General features: G+C 41.3%; 1 protein-coding gene across 6 annotated transcripts in view; it reads right to left on the bottom strand.

Annotated features, from left to right (window-relative positions):
- The window catches only part of GRIA3 (glutamate ionotropic receptor AMPA type subunit 3), a 281,921-nt gene continuing 264,456 nt past the window's right edge, over positions 308-17,772 (bottom strand). For 2 of the 6 annotated variants that reach the window (XR_002340866.1, XM_013986398.2), the window contains 3 exons: positions 10,662-10,776; positions 7,827-8,074; positions 308-2,490 (listed from right to left, as the gene is read on the bottom strand). Coding sequence is in view for 4 of the 6 variants with exons in the window: in XM_013986398.2 (XP_013841852.1) it covers positions 7,829-8,074; positions 10,662-10,776 (361 nt within the window). In the remaining 2 variants the exon portion in view is untranslated. The remainder of the gene's footprint in view (positions 2,491-7,826; positions 8,075-10,661; positions 10,777-17,772) is intronic. The other 4 variants (XM_021080767.1, XM_021080768.1, XR_002340867.1 and 1 more) reach the window with 2 other exon arrangements.

The raw sequence follows: 17,772 nt of genomic DNA, 5'->3' as shown, positions 1-17,772 counted from the left end.
TCAAATTTTCCTCCTTCCCATATTAACCAAAGTCCTGCTTCTTGCTGTTTGTTGGTACCATCTCACTGGTGGTGCTCCTGACCAACTTAATCTAGGGTCTCGGTGATACAGTTCCCTTTAAGTTACAGGTCTGAACTTGACTGCACTTGCACTTGGGATGGGGAGAGGCATAATCTTTTGTGATGGTTACCATGTGGGTGACTGTACGTCATTGGCAAATCTTCTGATGGGAAGAAAATTGGTGAATAATAACTTCTTGGCACCTGCATCCACGTAAAGTTTAAGCAGTCAAAGCCCAGGAACAGAATTCTTTCTTTACAGTTTTATTTACAAAATGTATTAAAACTTTGTACAATACCTCATGGCAATGAGGCTCTGTAATTTATGCCCACACATGCAATTTACGTGTTTACGGCCATTAGTTTGCTTGGTAATGTTTCTGTTCATTGAAGTACAGCTTTAACAACAAAAAGAAAACAACTGGAGAAAAAATCTTCAAGTGACTACCGCCAAACTCCCGTAGCTTGAAGTTAGTAGCAGAAATTTGAAGCAATCAATGTTTTTTTTTAAACATGCAAGTTTTTTAAAAAAATAACAAACCAATTTACCCGCCTCTTCATTCCCAGTGAAGTTTCCTCTCTGAAAAACTGATTTGAGTCAATAAACATCCACTTCTCTTTATATAGTGCCTATGAGAAGTTTGTATGTAGGTTGGTTTGTTTTCTACAACTTCATAGAGCGTCAGCTTCCCGTGCTGGGACATTATAGCATTCAGAAGTTGAAAGTCACAGTTTCATGAAAACAAAACAAAAACACGACAGCTTTCTTTTTTTTTTTTTCAATACCATTTAAAATTTGACAGGTGAGTAATTCGCTTATGACAATTTTTGGAATGAAAGTTTATATTACACTTTTCTGGACACGTTTCGTTGGAAACGAGACTTCTTTTCCTTTTCTGAAGACAAGAGCACATGTGCAGCAAGTCAACTAAAGCATCTAAGGGTCACACTTGGGAAATGAACTCAGGCTCCTAGTTTTTTACAGTCTGGAAAACTTCCCAATGCACATCACTGATGAGAGGAAGATACTGAACTACAGAAAGCATACGTCGTTATATAGGAGGTAATTAGTGAGCGGAGACTAGTTCCTCTGACTGTTCTGATGATGCCAATGGCAGGTACGCAGTTAGTTACTTGATAGCCCGTGGAGCAGTGGAGCGATCTTCGGAGTCAATAGAGTGACAGCTCCAAGCAAGGACGTGGGATTGCTGCTGAGGCCCTCGGTTTAGCAGTAGGTTTGGGAATGCATCTTAGTCTTGGCAAACTAGAAAAGGACACATGCAGTCTGACGGAGAGCCACGGGCAATAACAGGCAACGGCTGGTAAGACAAACCTAGCAAGAGTAAAAGTCAGATTGAGAACTGGGGTCTGAACCCACTGGCCCGCCTTGCGACGTGGTCCTGTCTCCGTGGTGTACACTTGAAAGGCATACTTAGCAGAGAAAGCAGAGCTAAACACAGTGTTGTTTCTGAGAAAGATATTCTAAACACATTTGGGAGTGTAGGCAGAATTTCCCTCACCTCAAGGCTAACTACTCAGCTATCCGGACCTAAAATGCACACTGAAGCAAGAAAAACAGATCTGTGAGCTGAAATTCCAAGCTTCTTAGAAAATCCCGGAATCCGTTTTGAGGAAAGCACCGAGAGGTATGCCTAATAGTGCCCCATCCCCTGCTACACACAAGTCGATTTCGAAAGCTCTGTTAATCCCTTTACCGAGTGGGAAGGTAGCAAAGCATTTTCACAAAACCATTTCAAAACACAGAAGTCACCGTTTAGTCCCTTTTCCAAAAGTGTTTGAATTTTCCTAAGTGTTGCATTTACATTCTAAAGATATACACATGTCAGCAAGATTGAAAGGAAACAGGTGCACAGAACATCACCGCCAACAGGAAATACCAAAAACATCTGGTCAACAGATCCTAGAAGAAATGCCAGTCTGTCCTCCCAGACAGAGGGAGTCAGATTTTTTTTTTCCATAAATCAGGAGGAATGAATTATTTTAGCTAAGATGGGCCTGTTTGCTGAATTGGAATTTTGAATTTGTGTGTGTGTGTATTCAAGAACATGGTGTTTGTGTACTGTGCAGTGGTATCAAAGAATGGCTTTTGTTGAATTGACTTTTTTTCAAAATAAGATTTGTTTTCGCATACTGGAATCTTGCACGTCCATTTTTTTGTTGGTTTTATTTTAATTTCTTTTCAAGCGAAGCAAAAAGATTTCAATGATGCTTTGCATTGTCGCGAGTCTCAGAGTATTCCATAAGGCACTGAAGGAAAAAAAAATCAGTTTTTCCTATTGAAAGGTCATTGCACCATCAGCAATATTCGTGTCATGCCCGACACCAAGGAGAGTGAAATCTGGCTCAGGATCCTTGAAGCAGCCACGTTTTCGGTGATTCCTCGCATCACATGCCTCCAGTGGGAAGGGATCTGCAAAGGCAAGGGGGAAATTTAAATTTGGATGGATTTCCTTTTGGGAATTGAAGTCTATCATGGCTCAGTATATCTTGGACAAGAAGCAAGGCTATTTTCTCAAACTGGCATCTCTAAGGCTGCACCTGGTTTGACTGGCTTTAGGCAACAGGTTGGTTTAAAAGCTTTCACTTGACCATAATGGAAGATAATATGAGAAAAAGGTGTCTATGTATATATGTATGACTGGGTCACTATGCTGAACAGAAATTGATTCAACACTGTAAATCAGCTATACCCTAATAAAGAATACATTTTAAAAAATACTTTCACTTGAAGCAAATGCTTTGCAGTAGGTAAAATTAAATTTGTTTTTTTTACTATGCATTGTGCTAAGGAATACATGGGCCTTGCATGAAGTCTAACTCAAAATGTTAATCGCTTAGCAAGTAGGTATACTAGAAAGCCTTAGTGGCATTTCAATATAGATACTCAAGATGACTCTACCATGGATTGCAGAACCTGTTTACTTAGGACAGAGTGTAAAGTGTGTTCCAGGGCTTGATCCATTGAAATCCATTTGACTGTGAGAGGAAAATGTGCTGCTCATTGCCAGAAAGGTGACAGCTTGTTTCTCTTGATATCTACAACCTTAGTTAGTGATGTCTGAAAATAGCACATGAACTTTAAAGAGATAGCACATTCCAAGTAGAGGCCAGAACAGTGATACCCATGAAGGGGCTTGGCATCCATGGAGTCTTTGTCCTGACATTCTGGGTCTGATTGACATGCTGATGCTGCCCTCCTTTTGGAGGCCTTAACTAATGCAACGGGTTCATTGGTCCCTGACTCTGAAACCTTAAGGCCAATTTCCTGCCTCCTTTTCAAGTTCACATCCTTCCTCTCCATCCTTTCCCTCTAGGCTAATGGGACATTTCCTTTTCTCCTGAGCTAACACTGTTTTTTTGTTTGTTTGTTTGGTTTTTTTTTTTTTTTTTTTTTTGGTCCCAATGGAATGATATGATCACTAGATACCACTGGCCCTGGAATAAAAGTATTATAAAAGTATTTGTAATATTAATGTCAATGATACATCTGAAGGCCAAAAGCCCCAAAGAGGGTAGAATTAGACTAACATGGAAGTGGATAAACCTCTTCCTTGGGATCCCTATGGTCCATGGTCATATCTATATCAGAAGTTTGGAGAAATTTTATATCTATGGCAGAAAGATCAAAGTCCCCTCTTCCTTCCCCATTGGCCATAGGAATGTCACTACCTAGCTGCACAACTTTGGGAAAACCACCTAATCTCTCAATGCGTCTGTTTCCTGCTTTTAAATGGGGGGGGGTATAGATAAAGTATTATCACTGAAGTATAAGTCTCCTGGGGACAAAGAACATCAGTACCTATTATCTAGACTGTTTTCTACTTAATGTAAGATGAGCTCTTAAAAGCAGGGACACTTTCCCAACAAGAATATCTATGGCTGCAGAAGGAAAATTGATTCCTTTGAAATGGGTGGCCTAAACAAAGGTAATATTTTCTAGGAAGGCTAACCAGAACTGTTTTAGAGGGAAGAAGGAAGCTTTTTCCTTAATTTCATGCATTTTGAGGTCTTGAAAATGAGAAAGATTTCTAAAATGCCAAAGAAACCAAAGAAGCCAGAAGTAATTGTGAATAGCAATGAAGAAATCGGAAAGAATTTCTTAGAACAATTAGCCCAGTCAACCCTAGGGTGTAGTGAAGCTGGAACTCTTGATAGTGGGTCCTCTGCCCAGGCGTGCTGGGACCACACTTGTGGTGGTTTATCAGTAAACAGACAGGCAGGGGGTGGTTAAGAGGTTATCTGCTCCCAAGTGGGTGCTGGACCTGAGGTGCACTCCCACAAGGGGCCCAACTCCACTGTCACCCCTAGCAAATTAGCAATGACTGATTTCTCTTTAAAGGATGGTTTTTTTTATTAATCAGATTTCACTTGGATCATAGTTTTGCGGCTGATTTGCCCTTGGGTCATTCTTCCTGAAGAATTACTGGTACCAGAAACTCCCAAGGCTGGCTCTGATAATTAGCAATAAAAGTAAAATCTCAGGGTGCCTCTCCATCGCTGTGCCCCTGAATAGACCCTGACAGATCTAGGCCAACTCAGGGAACTGGAAGCCTAATAACTGGGTAACAAATTAGAAGTCACTAGGAGATATCCAGAACTTCTTGGGAAATAAAATATGAATGGATGAAGAGCTCATCCTTCACGTAGCCAAGATTCCTCTAACGATACGTCACCAAACTGGCTGAGGAGGGCAGAGAAGTCAATTTTTCCCGCTCTGCCTGCTTTTATGTCTGACTGACACATGTCAGGTTTTTTCCTGGCATCTTCTGAGGCTCTTCCTTCCTGTCTGGGGACTTCACACAGACTTGGAGGACAGATTTGTTTGCAGAGGCTTTCCCCAGGTTTTCTTCTCAACCTAGGGATGACTGCCAAGGTGCTAGCTAACTGGGCTGGAACCACGTTGGCATCAATGTCTATTCAAATGTGATTTTTGCCTCAATTAGACTGAATTTTTGCCTCATGAAATGGATCAACCAAAATGACTACAGGAAAGCCAGGGTGTCCGAAGTTGTGGCAAGTTCATTTCTGAGGTTCTTCCCCCATGTTTACTGTTCTGGGCCTCCACTTCAGGACTGTAACATCCTGCCCAATGTTTGCTGACCCCAGTTTTTTCTTTTTTTTCCTCTTTCTCTCTTGTTCTCTCTCCCCTCCCACTTCTCCTTTGTCTCTTTCTTTTTGTCACTCTCCTCCTCCCACTCCCTCCCTGCTTCTATCCTTTCCTTTCCTCAAGTTACATGCTCTGAGGTAATTTTCTACAGAATCTTATTCCCTGGGCCAGCAACATCAACATGCCCTGTGAGCTTGTGAGAAATGTAGAACCCCAGGCTGAGGTAGGGGCTGTGTTTTTGTCAGCCCCCCAGGTGATTCACATGCACAGTGCCATCTGAGAATCACAGCTCTGGGATTTTAGTAAGAGACTGAGGCTATAGGAGGTGAGGAGCAGGGACATAGATCCTCACATGGAATGGCTGATAATAAAGAGGGTCTGGAGGCTGTGTGACCCTAAGCCCTTCTGCCCTTGTGTTTTAGAAAGATTCCTTTTGGGGAATGTAGGAGTGATTCAATATATACCCTCATGTCAAGTGCATAAGAAGTAGGGCAAATGGAGGCTTGGTGAAGTCCTTCAAGACATATTCGTAAACATGTGAGACATGGTTTCTGCTCTCCATTTAACGGGATCACATTGGGGCCTCAAGGTTTCTGGAGACCACCAGGCCATGTGTGATTAGAGGTGGCAGGGTTAGTAAAGAAAACGGGCTATCTCCCACATGGTCTAGCGGTTAGGATTCCTGGTTGGAGTTCCCATCGTGGCACAGTGGTTAACAAATCCGACTAGGAACCATGAGGTTGCGGGTTCGATCCCTGGCCTCGCTCAGTGGGTTAAGGATCTGGTGTTGCCGTGAGCTGTGGTGTAGGTCGCAGACGCGGCTCAGATCCCGCATTGCTGTGGCTCTGGTATAGGCTATAGGGGTCCGATTAGACCCCTAGCCTAGGAACCTCCATATGCCGCAGGAGTGGCCCTAGAAAAGGCAAAAAGACAAAAAAAAAAAAAAAAAAAAAAAAAGAAAGAAAGAAAAAAAATGGGATGAAGAAGAGCTGGCCTCTAGTCCCTAAACTGTCACTACCTAGTTGTGTTGCCTTGAGTGAGTCATTTGATGAGGCTGGAGCTTAGTTACCTGAAAGAGAAAATATTTTCTGACCCATTACCTCAAATGAGGCAGTAGATATGAAAGCGATTGGAAAACTGATATGCAGATTTAAGGTGTAATTATTTCTTTGGATGCTAGTATCTCAGGATTTGGGATAATTACGCTAGGCTGAAATCACCCATGTACTATCCTATGAGAAAGCAAATAACATGCCCCAAATTGTAATGGGCCTATACAACCTACTCAGGAGTAAAATATTTTAAGCACACTGGAACATTAAATGCATGCAAACAATGCTAATTACAGATGAATCCATGTATCGTACATTCAGCAACGCAGTGGGAACGCTTTGTTAGTGGGTTAGTCAGTGTACTGAGTATGTTGTGGCAAAAAGCTGAAGTCTGCAGCAGGAAAGAACAACTAGCAATTTCATCAAACAAAATAATGCCTTCCATGGTAAGGACGAATGATTTATTTGGATTAAATATTATTTAAAAATTGGATGAATTTAGATCCACACCATGAAATGTAAGTAGGTCAAAAAACAATTACATGTGTAGAAATTCAAGCACATTGACTTTGACTCATGAGGTCAAAAGTCTCCCATCTAAAATAAGGGCCACAAAGTTGCTAATTGTTCTATTCCACTTCAGATAGGTGTGTTAGTGATGAGAGATGCACTTGAAAGTAACAAAACTATATTCTCTTAAACACTTCCAGAATGGAGACATTGTCCTAATTTAAGCTTGCCTTTGAACGTGTCTAAATTATTGGTGAGTTTTGGCTATAGTAGCCAGAGTCAACATGGCATTAGTCATGTCTATTTAAGTATGGATTCGGGGACAGTCAGCAGCAGGGAACTTAGACTGTCCTTTGGGAGACACTTACCTGAACATCAGTTCCAAGAAAGGGACAACAAAGGAACTCGAGGATTAAAGATATTGTCTCAGGCTTACACTTAAGAGAACGACCACTCCCCTATGGAAACACTACATTCACCCCACTTCCATTCCTCTTTTTAATAAAAATTCCAGAGAGCTGCTTTCTCTAGAGCTGTCCTGTCCAACATGGTAGTCAACAGTCACGTGTGACTATTGAACACTTGATATGTGGCTGGTATGGGTTGAGATGGGACATAAGTATAAAACACAACCCTGATATCTAAGACTTGGTATGAAGAATAAAAGTAAAATTTTCTCATTTATTTTTATATTGATGACATGTTAAAATGATAATATTTTGCATATTCTGGGTTAAATACAATATATCATTAAATTAATTTCACTTGTGTTACTTTTGAAAATGTGGCTACAAGAGCACTTAAAATTACATGTATGGTTTATATGCATGGCTTGCAAGTTTTCCCATTGAACAGTGCTGCTCTAGAGAAATTTTTTTTTTCTCTTGGGTCACAGACCATAATTTCATTACAGCTATGCTATTAGAAAAGCATCATTGTTTGACAAGAAAACACAATGTTTTCAAATGGTTGCAAAGAATAGACAATTGAAACAATAAACCAAACTGGAAAACAAAGAGAAAAAGAGATTAACATACAGTAACATAAGCTGATTAGTTTACTAGACCTTAACCGTACCCCTAGATCTTAACACTCTCTGTTCCATACACGTTGTAGCCTTCTCTGTATGTAGCGTAATTTTGAGTGTTGGTGGCAGGAGCAGGCTTAAAGTTTTGGGTGTTCTTTGTGAGTTTCATGCGTTTGGACTCTGCCCGTGATTTGTAACAGAACTCTATCAAAGCCACCATCATGGCCAGCCCCAGACCTCCGACAAGTATATAGAAAACGCCTGCCACATTGCTCAGGCTCAGAGCGCTGGTCTTGTCCTAAGAAAAATGAACAATGCGATTAGTTCTTGGGGAAAACAAAGACAATAGGACATTATAATACATTACAACAATATAAGGTAGTCCTAAGTTGTAAAAAATAACTAAACATTGATGTAAGTGTTATGACTCAACTCTGGTAACTGGCTGATGTTTGACAATGGCTAGCAAGATGGTAGATTGTGCTTCTGTTGACAGTTGTGATCCTCACCTAAATGTTCTTTTATTTTAGACTCCTTAAATCCTTTGGTACCTCGAAATGGTGTCAATAACTAAATACAACAGCCCTTGGCCATGGAAGCAAAAGTGTAAACACAAGCACAATTTGTTCCTCTGCCGGCTTTGATAAACACCATTTGCCAGAGTTGAGCTGTGACATATCTCTGTAAATGTAACACTCTTGGCATTTGGGAACTTGAAGCACTCTTGCCCCTCTCTGCCCCGCAACACCCCTTTCTCCCTTGTTCTCCCTGTGACAAACTTGTCAACAACTAGTCTTTAAGATACTAGGTGAGAATGTTAGAGGTTCCTGATATTCCTATCTGGGGAGTTACTTCTCAAGGGTTTGTTAAAAAAGGATTCACTCTTCCCTTTCACCCAGTGGCTGAGAAATTGCTCCCTTTGGGGACTGGTTGCTAAGTTCTCATCCTCAGGGCGGCAAGTCTTTGTGCTGCAGGAACAAGGGCACAGCACAAAGAATTGGCTCTGTCCCCTCTTCCTGAGAGTTTAAGGAAACTATCGGGAGGACGCACTGGGTCCTGCATTGGCTCCATACAAATCAGAAAGCTTTTCTAGGAGGCTGATGATTAAAAAAAAAAAAAAATCCAGCTCATTTTTAGCTTTTACTCCAGGGAATGTAGAGAATAATTACGGGGAAAAAAAAAACCCTACACTTATCCACTTTCTATTTAAAATGGGGGGAAAATCGAGGAAGACGGTCAGTGACTTTCAGGTCAAACAGTGCAAATCTGACTATGCTGTCTGCCTGTATGAACTGTTGAACAATGGAAGGAAAAAAGTTGGTGCCTTGAGCCCTACCTTGAGGTAGGACACACCAAGGGCCAGGAGCCTTTCTTTGAAAAAATAAAATAAAATAGCATTTTGTAGTCTTTTTAGAGGGAATGTAACCATTTTGCTGCTGAATACAATTGAATGAAATATCCAAACTGTTAAGCCAGTGAACTGAATATCTTGTTCAAATGATAGCACAGTGAACAGATGATGGCCATGGCTGACACCCAGCACTCTGAGGCCCAGCAGGACCTGCTATAACTTAAAGAATTAAATGTAAAGATGGTATGGCCATGTTCTGATTCTATTTTCATAGGAGCCAGTCCTGTATTTAATTTTTACCTTAATACAAAGGCCAATTGGAATTGAACTGCATCATCGGGAAGCGGGGTATGGCCATGCTTCACGTCCAAAACAACCTTGTAAATAGTTACTCTTTTAGGATGAATGTCAGCTAGACAAGTGGTAAGAATTTCTGTTGCTCATGAAACAGTGAATCACCTCCTTAGGAAGGCTGGCGAAGCTATCAGCAAGGAGGTTCCACAGTCCATTAGGAAATGGACCAGTTTCTGGTAACTCAAGCTCTTCTGTTAGATTTTTATATGTATATGTGGTTTTTGATGGGGAAAAAAATGTCCTTTCCATAACCCATGTAAACGGTAACAACAGTTTCAACTTCCATGTATTTAAGTTTCGCAGAAATCCCTGTTGTGGGAGGTAGAAAACCAGCAGCAAAATGGTTCGCTGCACAAGGAAAATGAGTGGCATTTCATGAAATGAATTAACTGATACCACAATATTAGTTCAAAAAAAGGAAAGGCAAAAATTGAAACTAAAAAAAGAACTTTCTTAGGGGAGCAACGGGGGGCAGGAAGGAGGCGGGGAAGAGTGTTTCATGCTTATCAATGTGATGTTATCCTGACAATGTATACCCTTAAGGAGCATGCGACTGAATTTTAAAAGTATTACGTACAGAAATTCAAATGACACCTTTGGAAGAGAGAAGTGTGACAGACTTAATGAGATTCGAGATCCAAATAGATGCTGAACTCAATACGACAGCAGCTGAGAGGAGGCTAATCATTCCGCTTACAGAGACCAATCTTTGTTATTTATTTCTTTGACTGTTTTCAGGTGGGATGGACATATTGTATTAATAACCAAAGGCATTTACAGCTACAGAGTCTCTGACAGTGTAAGAGGTTCAGAAAAAGTACTGTCACAACTGCATCGTTTTGGGGGGTGGTGGTGGTTCTATTTTTGCTTTGAACTTTCGCAATGTGAAATACAGTAAAACCCCCTTATAACACAGCTCATGGTCGCATGGCTTTGGGAACGTGCTGGGCCAGATTGAGTTCCCTAAATGTAATGGTAGCTCTGCGGAGTTGATGATTGGTGTTACCCGGCAGGCCTCGGAGGCTGGGGTTTGCCTTAGTCCTTTAAGCGCTGCTGTTATAAAGGGGTCCCACTGTGCCAGGGAGTGTGTGTTGGGAAGGAAAGCCGTTTTAGGGTAGAAAATAAACAGTGGTTCAAAATGTGATTGCTAATCAGTACAAAAAGACCTTCAGCGACTGACCTTACTCCCGGAGTCCTTGGCTCCACATTCCCCCTTATCGTACCACCATTTGTTTTTCAGCTTGTCTAAGATGCCTTGTTCACTGAGTTTCAATACTGCAAGGTTTACAGGCGTTCTTCACGTGGGAAATAACATAAATAACATTATATTATGTTATTTTATGTTATTCAAGCTTCAAACTACTTTAAAACTATAGAAAGCGATAAAGCAGGGGGCCCTGGCCACAGAGTAATTTTAGACACTGCAGGCAACCTGAGCATTACCTTATAAAAATTAACACTACAGCAACGCTATATTTACCAGGGCCTGCCCATATCGCTTTGAGTAATCGGCACACACTGTTAAATAATGAGGATAGAAAAAAGGCACTCCTCAGCTAGGCTGTGTGTGGTGAGGAGGGTCTCCCCTCAAGTGACAATTGTCGGCGGCAGCTTGCAGTCGCTTTGTGACTGAAGGGTGTCAGGTTTGATCTAACTGGGTGTCTTGTTGTACTTCCAGACAGAAAGCAAGTTTTATGGAGGAGTGGGGGAGGGAACGGGGCCAGAAGGGGAAGCATTTCCACATGTGGATGCACAAGGATGAAGCTGAACAGAATATAAAGTATGTTCTATGTGAATAACATGACTTCTGATTAGCTGTCCTTTATTACACAAATCTGTTGCCCCGCTGAACATGATCTCCAGAAGAACTGTACTATGTACGTGTCTTCACTCCACAAACTGAATTCTTAGGCACATACCGGTCTCAGTATTAATGGTATAACGTGGACCTGTGAGTTTTGGGCTAAGAGTACTTTCAACAGTGAGCGAACTGGTCTATAGACTGTTTTTGAGTTATTGATCAGCTGTCTCTCTGTTATGGTCATATGTCTGTGGGCAACACGGATCACCAGAAAGTGAACCAGACTGTTGAAAAGGATTATTCATGTGGCATGAACTAAAATGTCAATCTGAGTCTGCCGCAGAGGGTAGCGCTGTAGAGGAAGTTTAGATAAGCCATTCTAGTAAGATGAGACTTCCTCAACTGAGAGGCCAACATAGTCCCAGGAGGCCAGACCAATGCTCCGCCATCCTCCACCTCTTAAAGTATAAGGACTGCATTCAGAGCCATTGGGCAAATGCAGGAAACCCTACTAGTCCAAGGATAATGGTTTTCTCTTTTAGGAATTTCCTCAGCAGTAAAAATGAGGAAATAATAACCTTTGCTCTGTCTTCCTTCTAGAGCTAATGAATCTTAAATGAAGTATCTCTAATAACTTTAAATTGAAAATGCATTATATAGAGAGGGTGGCATATTTCTATTATGAGGCAATGCATTACTGTGTGTTCAGAGCCGCATGAACAATATTGCCGATACTGGTGCATGTTTCTCTGAATGTCACCAATTTACAAGGAGGAAAACAGATACATTTATGGAACTAGGAACATTCCAGAGAATTTCTTAGCTTATTTTGGGTAACTTGGACCCACCAACATATGGAGTCATGGACAAGACTTTCTATAGTTATAGAGATCTGGCCTCTATCCGACCATGTCCCCAAAGCCTATTTTCAGCAGAAGGACCATCTCATCTTGAGATATTCTGAGAAAGGTGTCATCATTTAAAAATAATAGGCAATTTCAGAGCACTTGGGATTTGAAAAACTATAAACCTTTAATGTCAGGGAGGTGACATTTTCTTGGTTAGTGCAAGGCTTGGCAGCCCGAATATCTGCATTTTGTATCTCACTAGGAAATTGAGGTTCTTTTATAGTTGAAACAAGTTCCTTCAGTCAATGTTCAGAAGTGTAGGCTTCTTAAATGCTAGCCAGAGTTGCTTGGAATGCAGAGCAACAGAGATACTCGAATAAAAATTGGATCCTCGTTAGGATGTTACTGGCAGGGAAAGTTAAGTCTTAGACTTTTAAAGGATAGGCAGGCCGTCTATGGTCCTGAGATCAGTATTGGAACTCCCTTCTCTTCTTCCCCTCCCTGCACCGGTCTGGCCTCTTGCTCTCTCCTATCCCTCTATGAGTTTTTGCTTTACCACCACCACCACCTGTCCCCCAGTGCTGTGCCTTAAGCTAGGCATTGGCACCCAGGTTCAGGACTGTGACAGTTGCCTCAAATTGCAGGGGAGATGCTTCTTAGTAGCATATGGGTCACTGATACCATCAGGACCACAGGGAAGAGTACAAAGCATTTTTTTCATCCTCTCTTCTTACGGCAGTGTCTTCATGCCACTCTCTAAGCCCTTACTGGGCCCTGACCTCCCTCGAGCTACCATATTCTTCAAATTATTTATTTCCATTTCTTCGGTATAGCTGCTCTGACCAGATCTGAGAAACAGAGAAGTCTGACTGAAGGCAGTCACACTAAGGGCCAAACAGAAATCTCTCCATGGAGATCTTGGCTTGAAAAAAAAAATTATCAACCCTTAGGTGAGCTAGGATGATAGAAGTGTGACGTGTTAGTTTAGGGCAGTAGTCCTCAAAGTCTGGTCTGAGGACCCCTAGGGGATCCCTGAAACCTTTTCATCACAGGGTCTGCAAGGTCAAAACTATTTTTGTGATGATACCAAGGCATTCTTTGCCCTTCTCACTCTTATTCTCTCATGATTCACAGTGGGGGTTCCTGGAGGCTACATGACATGTGGTATCCCAACACACTGAATGAAGGAGCAGAAATGAGAATCCTCTTCTCTAACATTAAGACAGATATTAAAGATATTTGCAAAGATTGGACAATACCATTCCTCGCTAATTTTTTAAAAATAGTTATTTTTCACAAAAGTATGTTGTATATGAGAACATACATTGGGTTTGTTTTTTAAAAAATGAGTTAACGAATACACTACTTAAAAATTCTTCAGTTTTAATTTCTGATATGGTGCATATTAATAGACATGATACATGAGAACAAAATCTTTTGGGGTTCCCCATAAATTTTAAGTGTGTGAAGGGACCCTGGGACAAAAAAAAAAAAAGTGTGAGAAGTACTGGTTTTAGAGGAGGGAAGACTTTTCCCCCTGCTGGGGCCAATTCTAGGCTGTCACCCTCTACTCTTGCCAAAGCCCAGGCCAGGTTTGTCAGCAATTTAGCACCCTCCTTCTGACAAATGGCCTCTCCCTGACTTAGGCTGTTGAGTGGCTCCCACAGAATGGTTGGTAAGCTCTCCACTTCCAAGGCCTCCACAGTTATAGTGGAGGTTACCTTTGAGCAATGGTTCTCAATGGGGGGTCATTTTGTCCTCCAGGTGACATTGGGCAATGTCTGGAGTCATTTTTCGTTGTCATAAAGGCAGGGTGTGCGTGTGATGCTATAGGCATCTAGTGGGTAGAGGCCAGGGATGCTTTTAAACACTGATGTGCCAAGGACAGTTCCCATAACAAAGCCCCCAATGTCAACAGCGCCAAGGCTGAGAAACCCTGCCTTAGAGCATCCAGACCTCATCTGATGCCCCAGGACTTGAGAGAAATCTGACAAATGATATTTCCTTAGACATTTAGTCTTTGATTTGAAAAAAAAATCACAGGGCCTATGAAATCTGGCAGGGAACCAATGTGCATTTGGGAACTTCTAAATAAAAATGAAGGAGAAAAACAAACATTTTAAGCAGTGGCACAGCCAAAGAGCATAAAAGCTGTAATCAGAAATCACAGATAATACCACTTAACAAGGTTAGGATAGCTGCCAAGAAAAGAAAGTACTTTAAAGGCCAAAGCTCCTAGAATTGTATGTTGCTGCAGGGTAGAATAAATTCCCAAGATGACAGAGAAAAACTGCTTTTATCTACATAATTTTCTCTTACTGTACCTTACTGGATGTTTTGTCAAACTCAATTCAAGTTAATGAAATGTACTGACACCCTCCTCCCAATACACACACACACACACACACACACACACACACACACAATTTGGTATTTTAAAGGAAGTGGAATTAGATGGGCATTCGGTCATTTTTAATGTCATTTTCCTCATGCTGTCATTTTTGCTCCTCCAATATTTTCTCTCCCTTCCTTCATCTATGTTGCCTTCTTATTTGTGCCCACGTCTTGTGTCTCCCTCTGGATTGTGTAAGGGCAGGGACCGTGGCTTATATATTTGTATCTCCACTTAGGAGAGTTCTGTTAATAAATACTTGAGTAGAAAATTCTCTTTTAGCATTTTGTTTTTCAGCCAAGTGGCTCACACATAACAGTTAAAATTATTATTATTATTATTGATCAAGTTTAATAATCACTCTTAGAAGGTGGAATTGTGGTCTCTATAAGTAAAGATATGGAGGCACAGATAGATTAAGTAATCTGTGCAAGCCTGCATGGAAAAATATGGGGCAGGCTAGAAGGTAAATTAATAGACATCCAACTCTGCACTGTACATCTTCCAATGGAACACACAAAAGGGTAGCAGCCCTCATTGTTCTTGTTCTTAGGGCTTGGATGTTCATAATGAACATGGTCTCTTTAGGGACCCCCATGCTCCAAATAACTATCAGCCTAGCAAGGGCATATCTAGCAGCTGGGGCCTTCCAGCTGTGGTGCAGCAGTATGTCTCCAGGGGAATGTTTCAGAGCAATTACTGCGGGCCCTTAACTGGTACCTAAGAGAATTAGAAGTCAGAAATATTTATTGTACTCACTTCAACAGAGAACAGAGAGAATTAAACAAAATAGGTCAGATCCCTATCATGGAAATTAGTCAGGCAGTCTCCCCTCTGAAGGGCTTGCTGTGAATGTTTCGCTGAACAGGGCCCTCTGAAGACAAAAAGCAGGGTCGGCGAAGCTTAGAGAGAGAACAGGAGAGGCTTGTGATATGATTTCGGGGGCTCTGGGAACAACCCCTTGTCAACAAATATTTTCCTCACTGGTACCTGAAATTCCATCATGAGAACTTGGCACCTTTAAGTTTGGGCAACTTTCCTTGTTAAAATAGAGAGCTTCTTGAGAAATGGGAGAAGCAGCAGAGTAATGATTTACAAACTCCAACTCTTTGTTCCGTTTTGCTTAAAAGCTGTTCAGGGTGGAGGGGGAAGGTATAAACTTCTCCCATGTAAAGGGTGTAAATTGCACTTGCATCATAAAAATGTATATGGTTTGTTGATCAGATGGACAGAGTGAGAGCAAATGAGAACTGGATAGTCAGCAGGATGTGAAGGCAGCTCTGACCTGTAGCACCATGATGATTCCTGAGTGTGGGAAAGAGTCATGAAGTAGCATCTATTTTTTTTTAATATGGAGTGGTAATGCAACTCATAATGCTTTGAAAATGAGTTCTATTTTTGAAGAAAACATAACTAGTTGACACAAATTTCTGCTTATCTCTGCCATCCACACCTGGCAACAACATGGCAACAAAGCCCTGCGCTTATTAAGCCAAGGCATCCAGCCCCAGGTGGCGGTTGTCTGGGTTCCCAGCTTGTTTCTGGGAGCTATGAACCAGCCATTGCAAAGTTCAGTGTTATTGTAGTGATGGCCAGTGTTACATATGGAGACAGTCTGAGGATAAGAAGCCCATTTTTTTTCCCCTGTGAAATTAGAAACTGCTTATTTAAAAGAAACAAAGTAACTAAAATTTTTGATATATTTTAAAAGGACTGTCCAATTTACTTCTCAATTTTGATTTCAGGAAATACCTAAAATAGGTAGCTTGGAGCCATATTGGATTCTTTCTTATGAAGAAAGAAATGTGGAGAGAGTGATGTGAGGGTGGAAAAGAAGGAAAAATGGCCTTATGAATAAATGGCCAAGTTGATTCTTCCATCTGGTGATCCTAGACGTGTTGAGATAAGAATTTATACTATGGATATGGTTCTGGGCCTGAAAAATATAGGAATCCAAGGTGTAGTATGATTTATCTAAGAGACCTGCTCTCAATGGCTTCATTTCTCCTTTCTGAGCAGGGGCACCTAAAGAGCAAGTGCCTGTTTAATTAATAATGCGAGAATATCTTCAATGGTGCCCTTAGGAGGGATAGATATACGTGTAAAAACATAGGTCATGGAGAGAAACACAAGATCACAGAGAGGTAAAAGAAATACATGAGCAAGGTTGGTGCATTTACATAGTTAATTAGAAACCCGCTCTAACAAAACCATATCTGAATGATGAAAACAGAAATTTATCACAGACAAAAGTGGGAAGCCCTCCTTTCACCCTATGCTTCATCCAAACCTCACTTTAAGTGACTACATTTGCTTCTTGGTACCTAGTGATTTTTTGAGGGAACAACCTCTAAAAATTATCTTCAGCCCAGTGGAGGGAGGCCAGCCATCCTCTCTTCCACTTGCTTTCCTACTGAAGATATTTCAGGTTTTCATGGTGACAAGTCACCTTTCCCAGTTGCTCCCTTGCTTCCCTATTCTTTTCTGGAGAACTCTCAGCATTATTCAGGAAGTCACAGGCATGTACAGGAAGGCAGTCACAGACAACTCTGCTCAGGCAGGACTTCATTTATTAAGCTGAAGCCAATTGATGACCAAGCAAGAGAAGATTCTTTGCTGGATGAAAGGATTTACGTTACAGCCCTTTGTACTCTTTTCCATAGGTCACCTTGGAATATGTGTAGCGAAAGGATTTACCTCTCCATGTAGAGTACCTGTTGGAGGCTGGGCAGTTCAAAATATGCCCTCAACTACACTAGTATCTGGAGCCCCTTAGAATCTCTACCCATTTTTTTTTTTCAAAAAGGTTTGTTCACAGGATTCTAGGAGAATGAGGATTTAAGTTATTTTTATCCTTCAGCCTGAGCTTCCTCCACAACCTGGGAGCATGCACATTATGACTACTGACATTACTGGACTCTGGCCACCCAAGTGGCCCTCATTCCATGGGGGCAGCCACAATGATTTGCAGAGTTATGCAGTGCCTGGCTGCTAGATGCTCCCTCTGAGACAGTATTTATATAATGTAGTTCACAAATGAAGCTCAAACCTATTTAACTCCTTGCTAATGAGATCATAATTTAAGTGCAAAGAGCAAATTCAGTAATGCTTGTATATAACCTTAGGAGTTGAAATCTGTGAGTCATTTTACTAAGGGCCCACCCATGATAGTGACTGAAACCTATTGAGAAGCATCTGTGCCAGGGGAGCAGCCCCCATACTCACTTGGAGATATATGGATAAAGCCAGG

Source organism: Sus scrofa, chromosome X (assembly GCF_000003025.6).
Source record: "Sus scrofa isolate TJ Tabasco breed Duroc chromosome X, Sscrofa11.1, whole genome shotgun sequence".
Lineage (NCBI taxonomy): Eukaryota > Metazoa > Chordata > Mammalia > Artiodactyla > Suidae > Sus > Sus scrofa.
The sequence above is the reverse complement of the archived record's forward strand: the minus strand, read 5'-3'. Positions and strand labels throughout refer to the sequence as shown.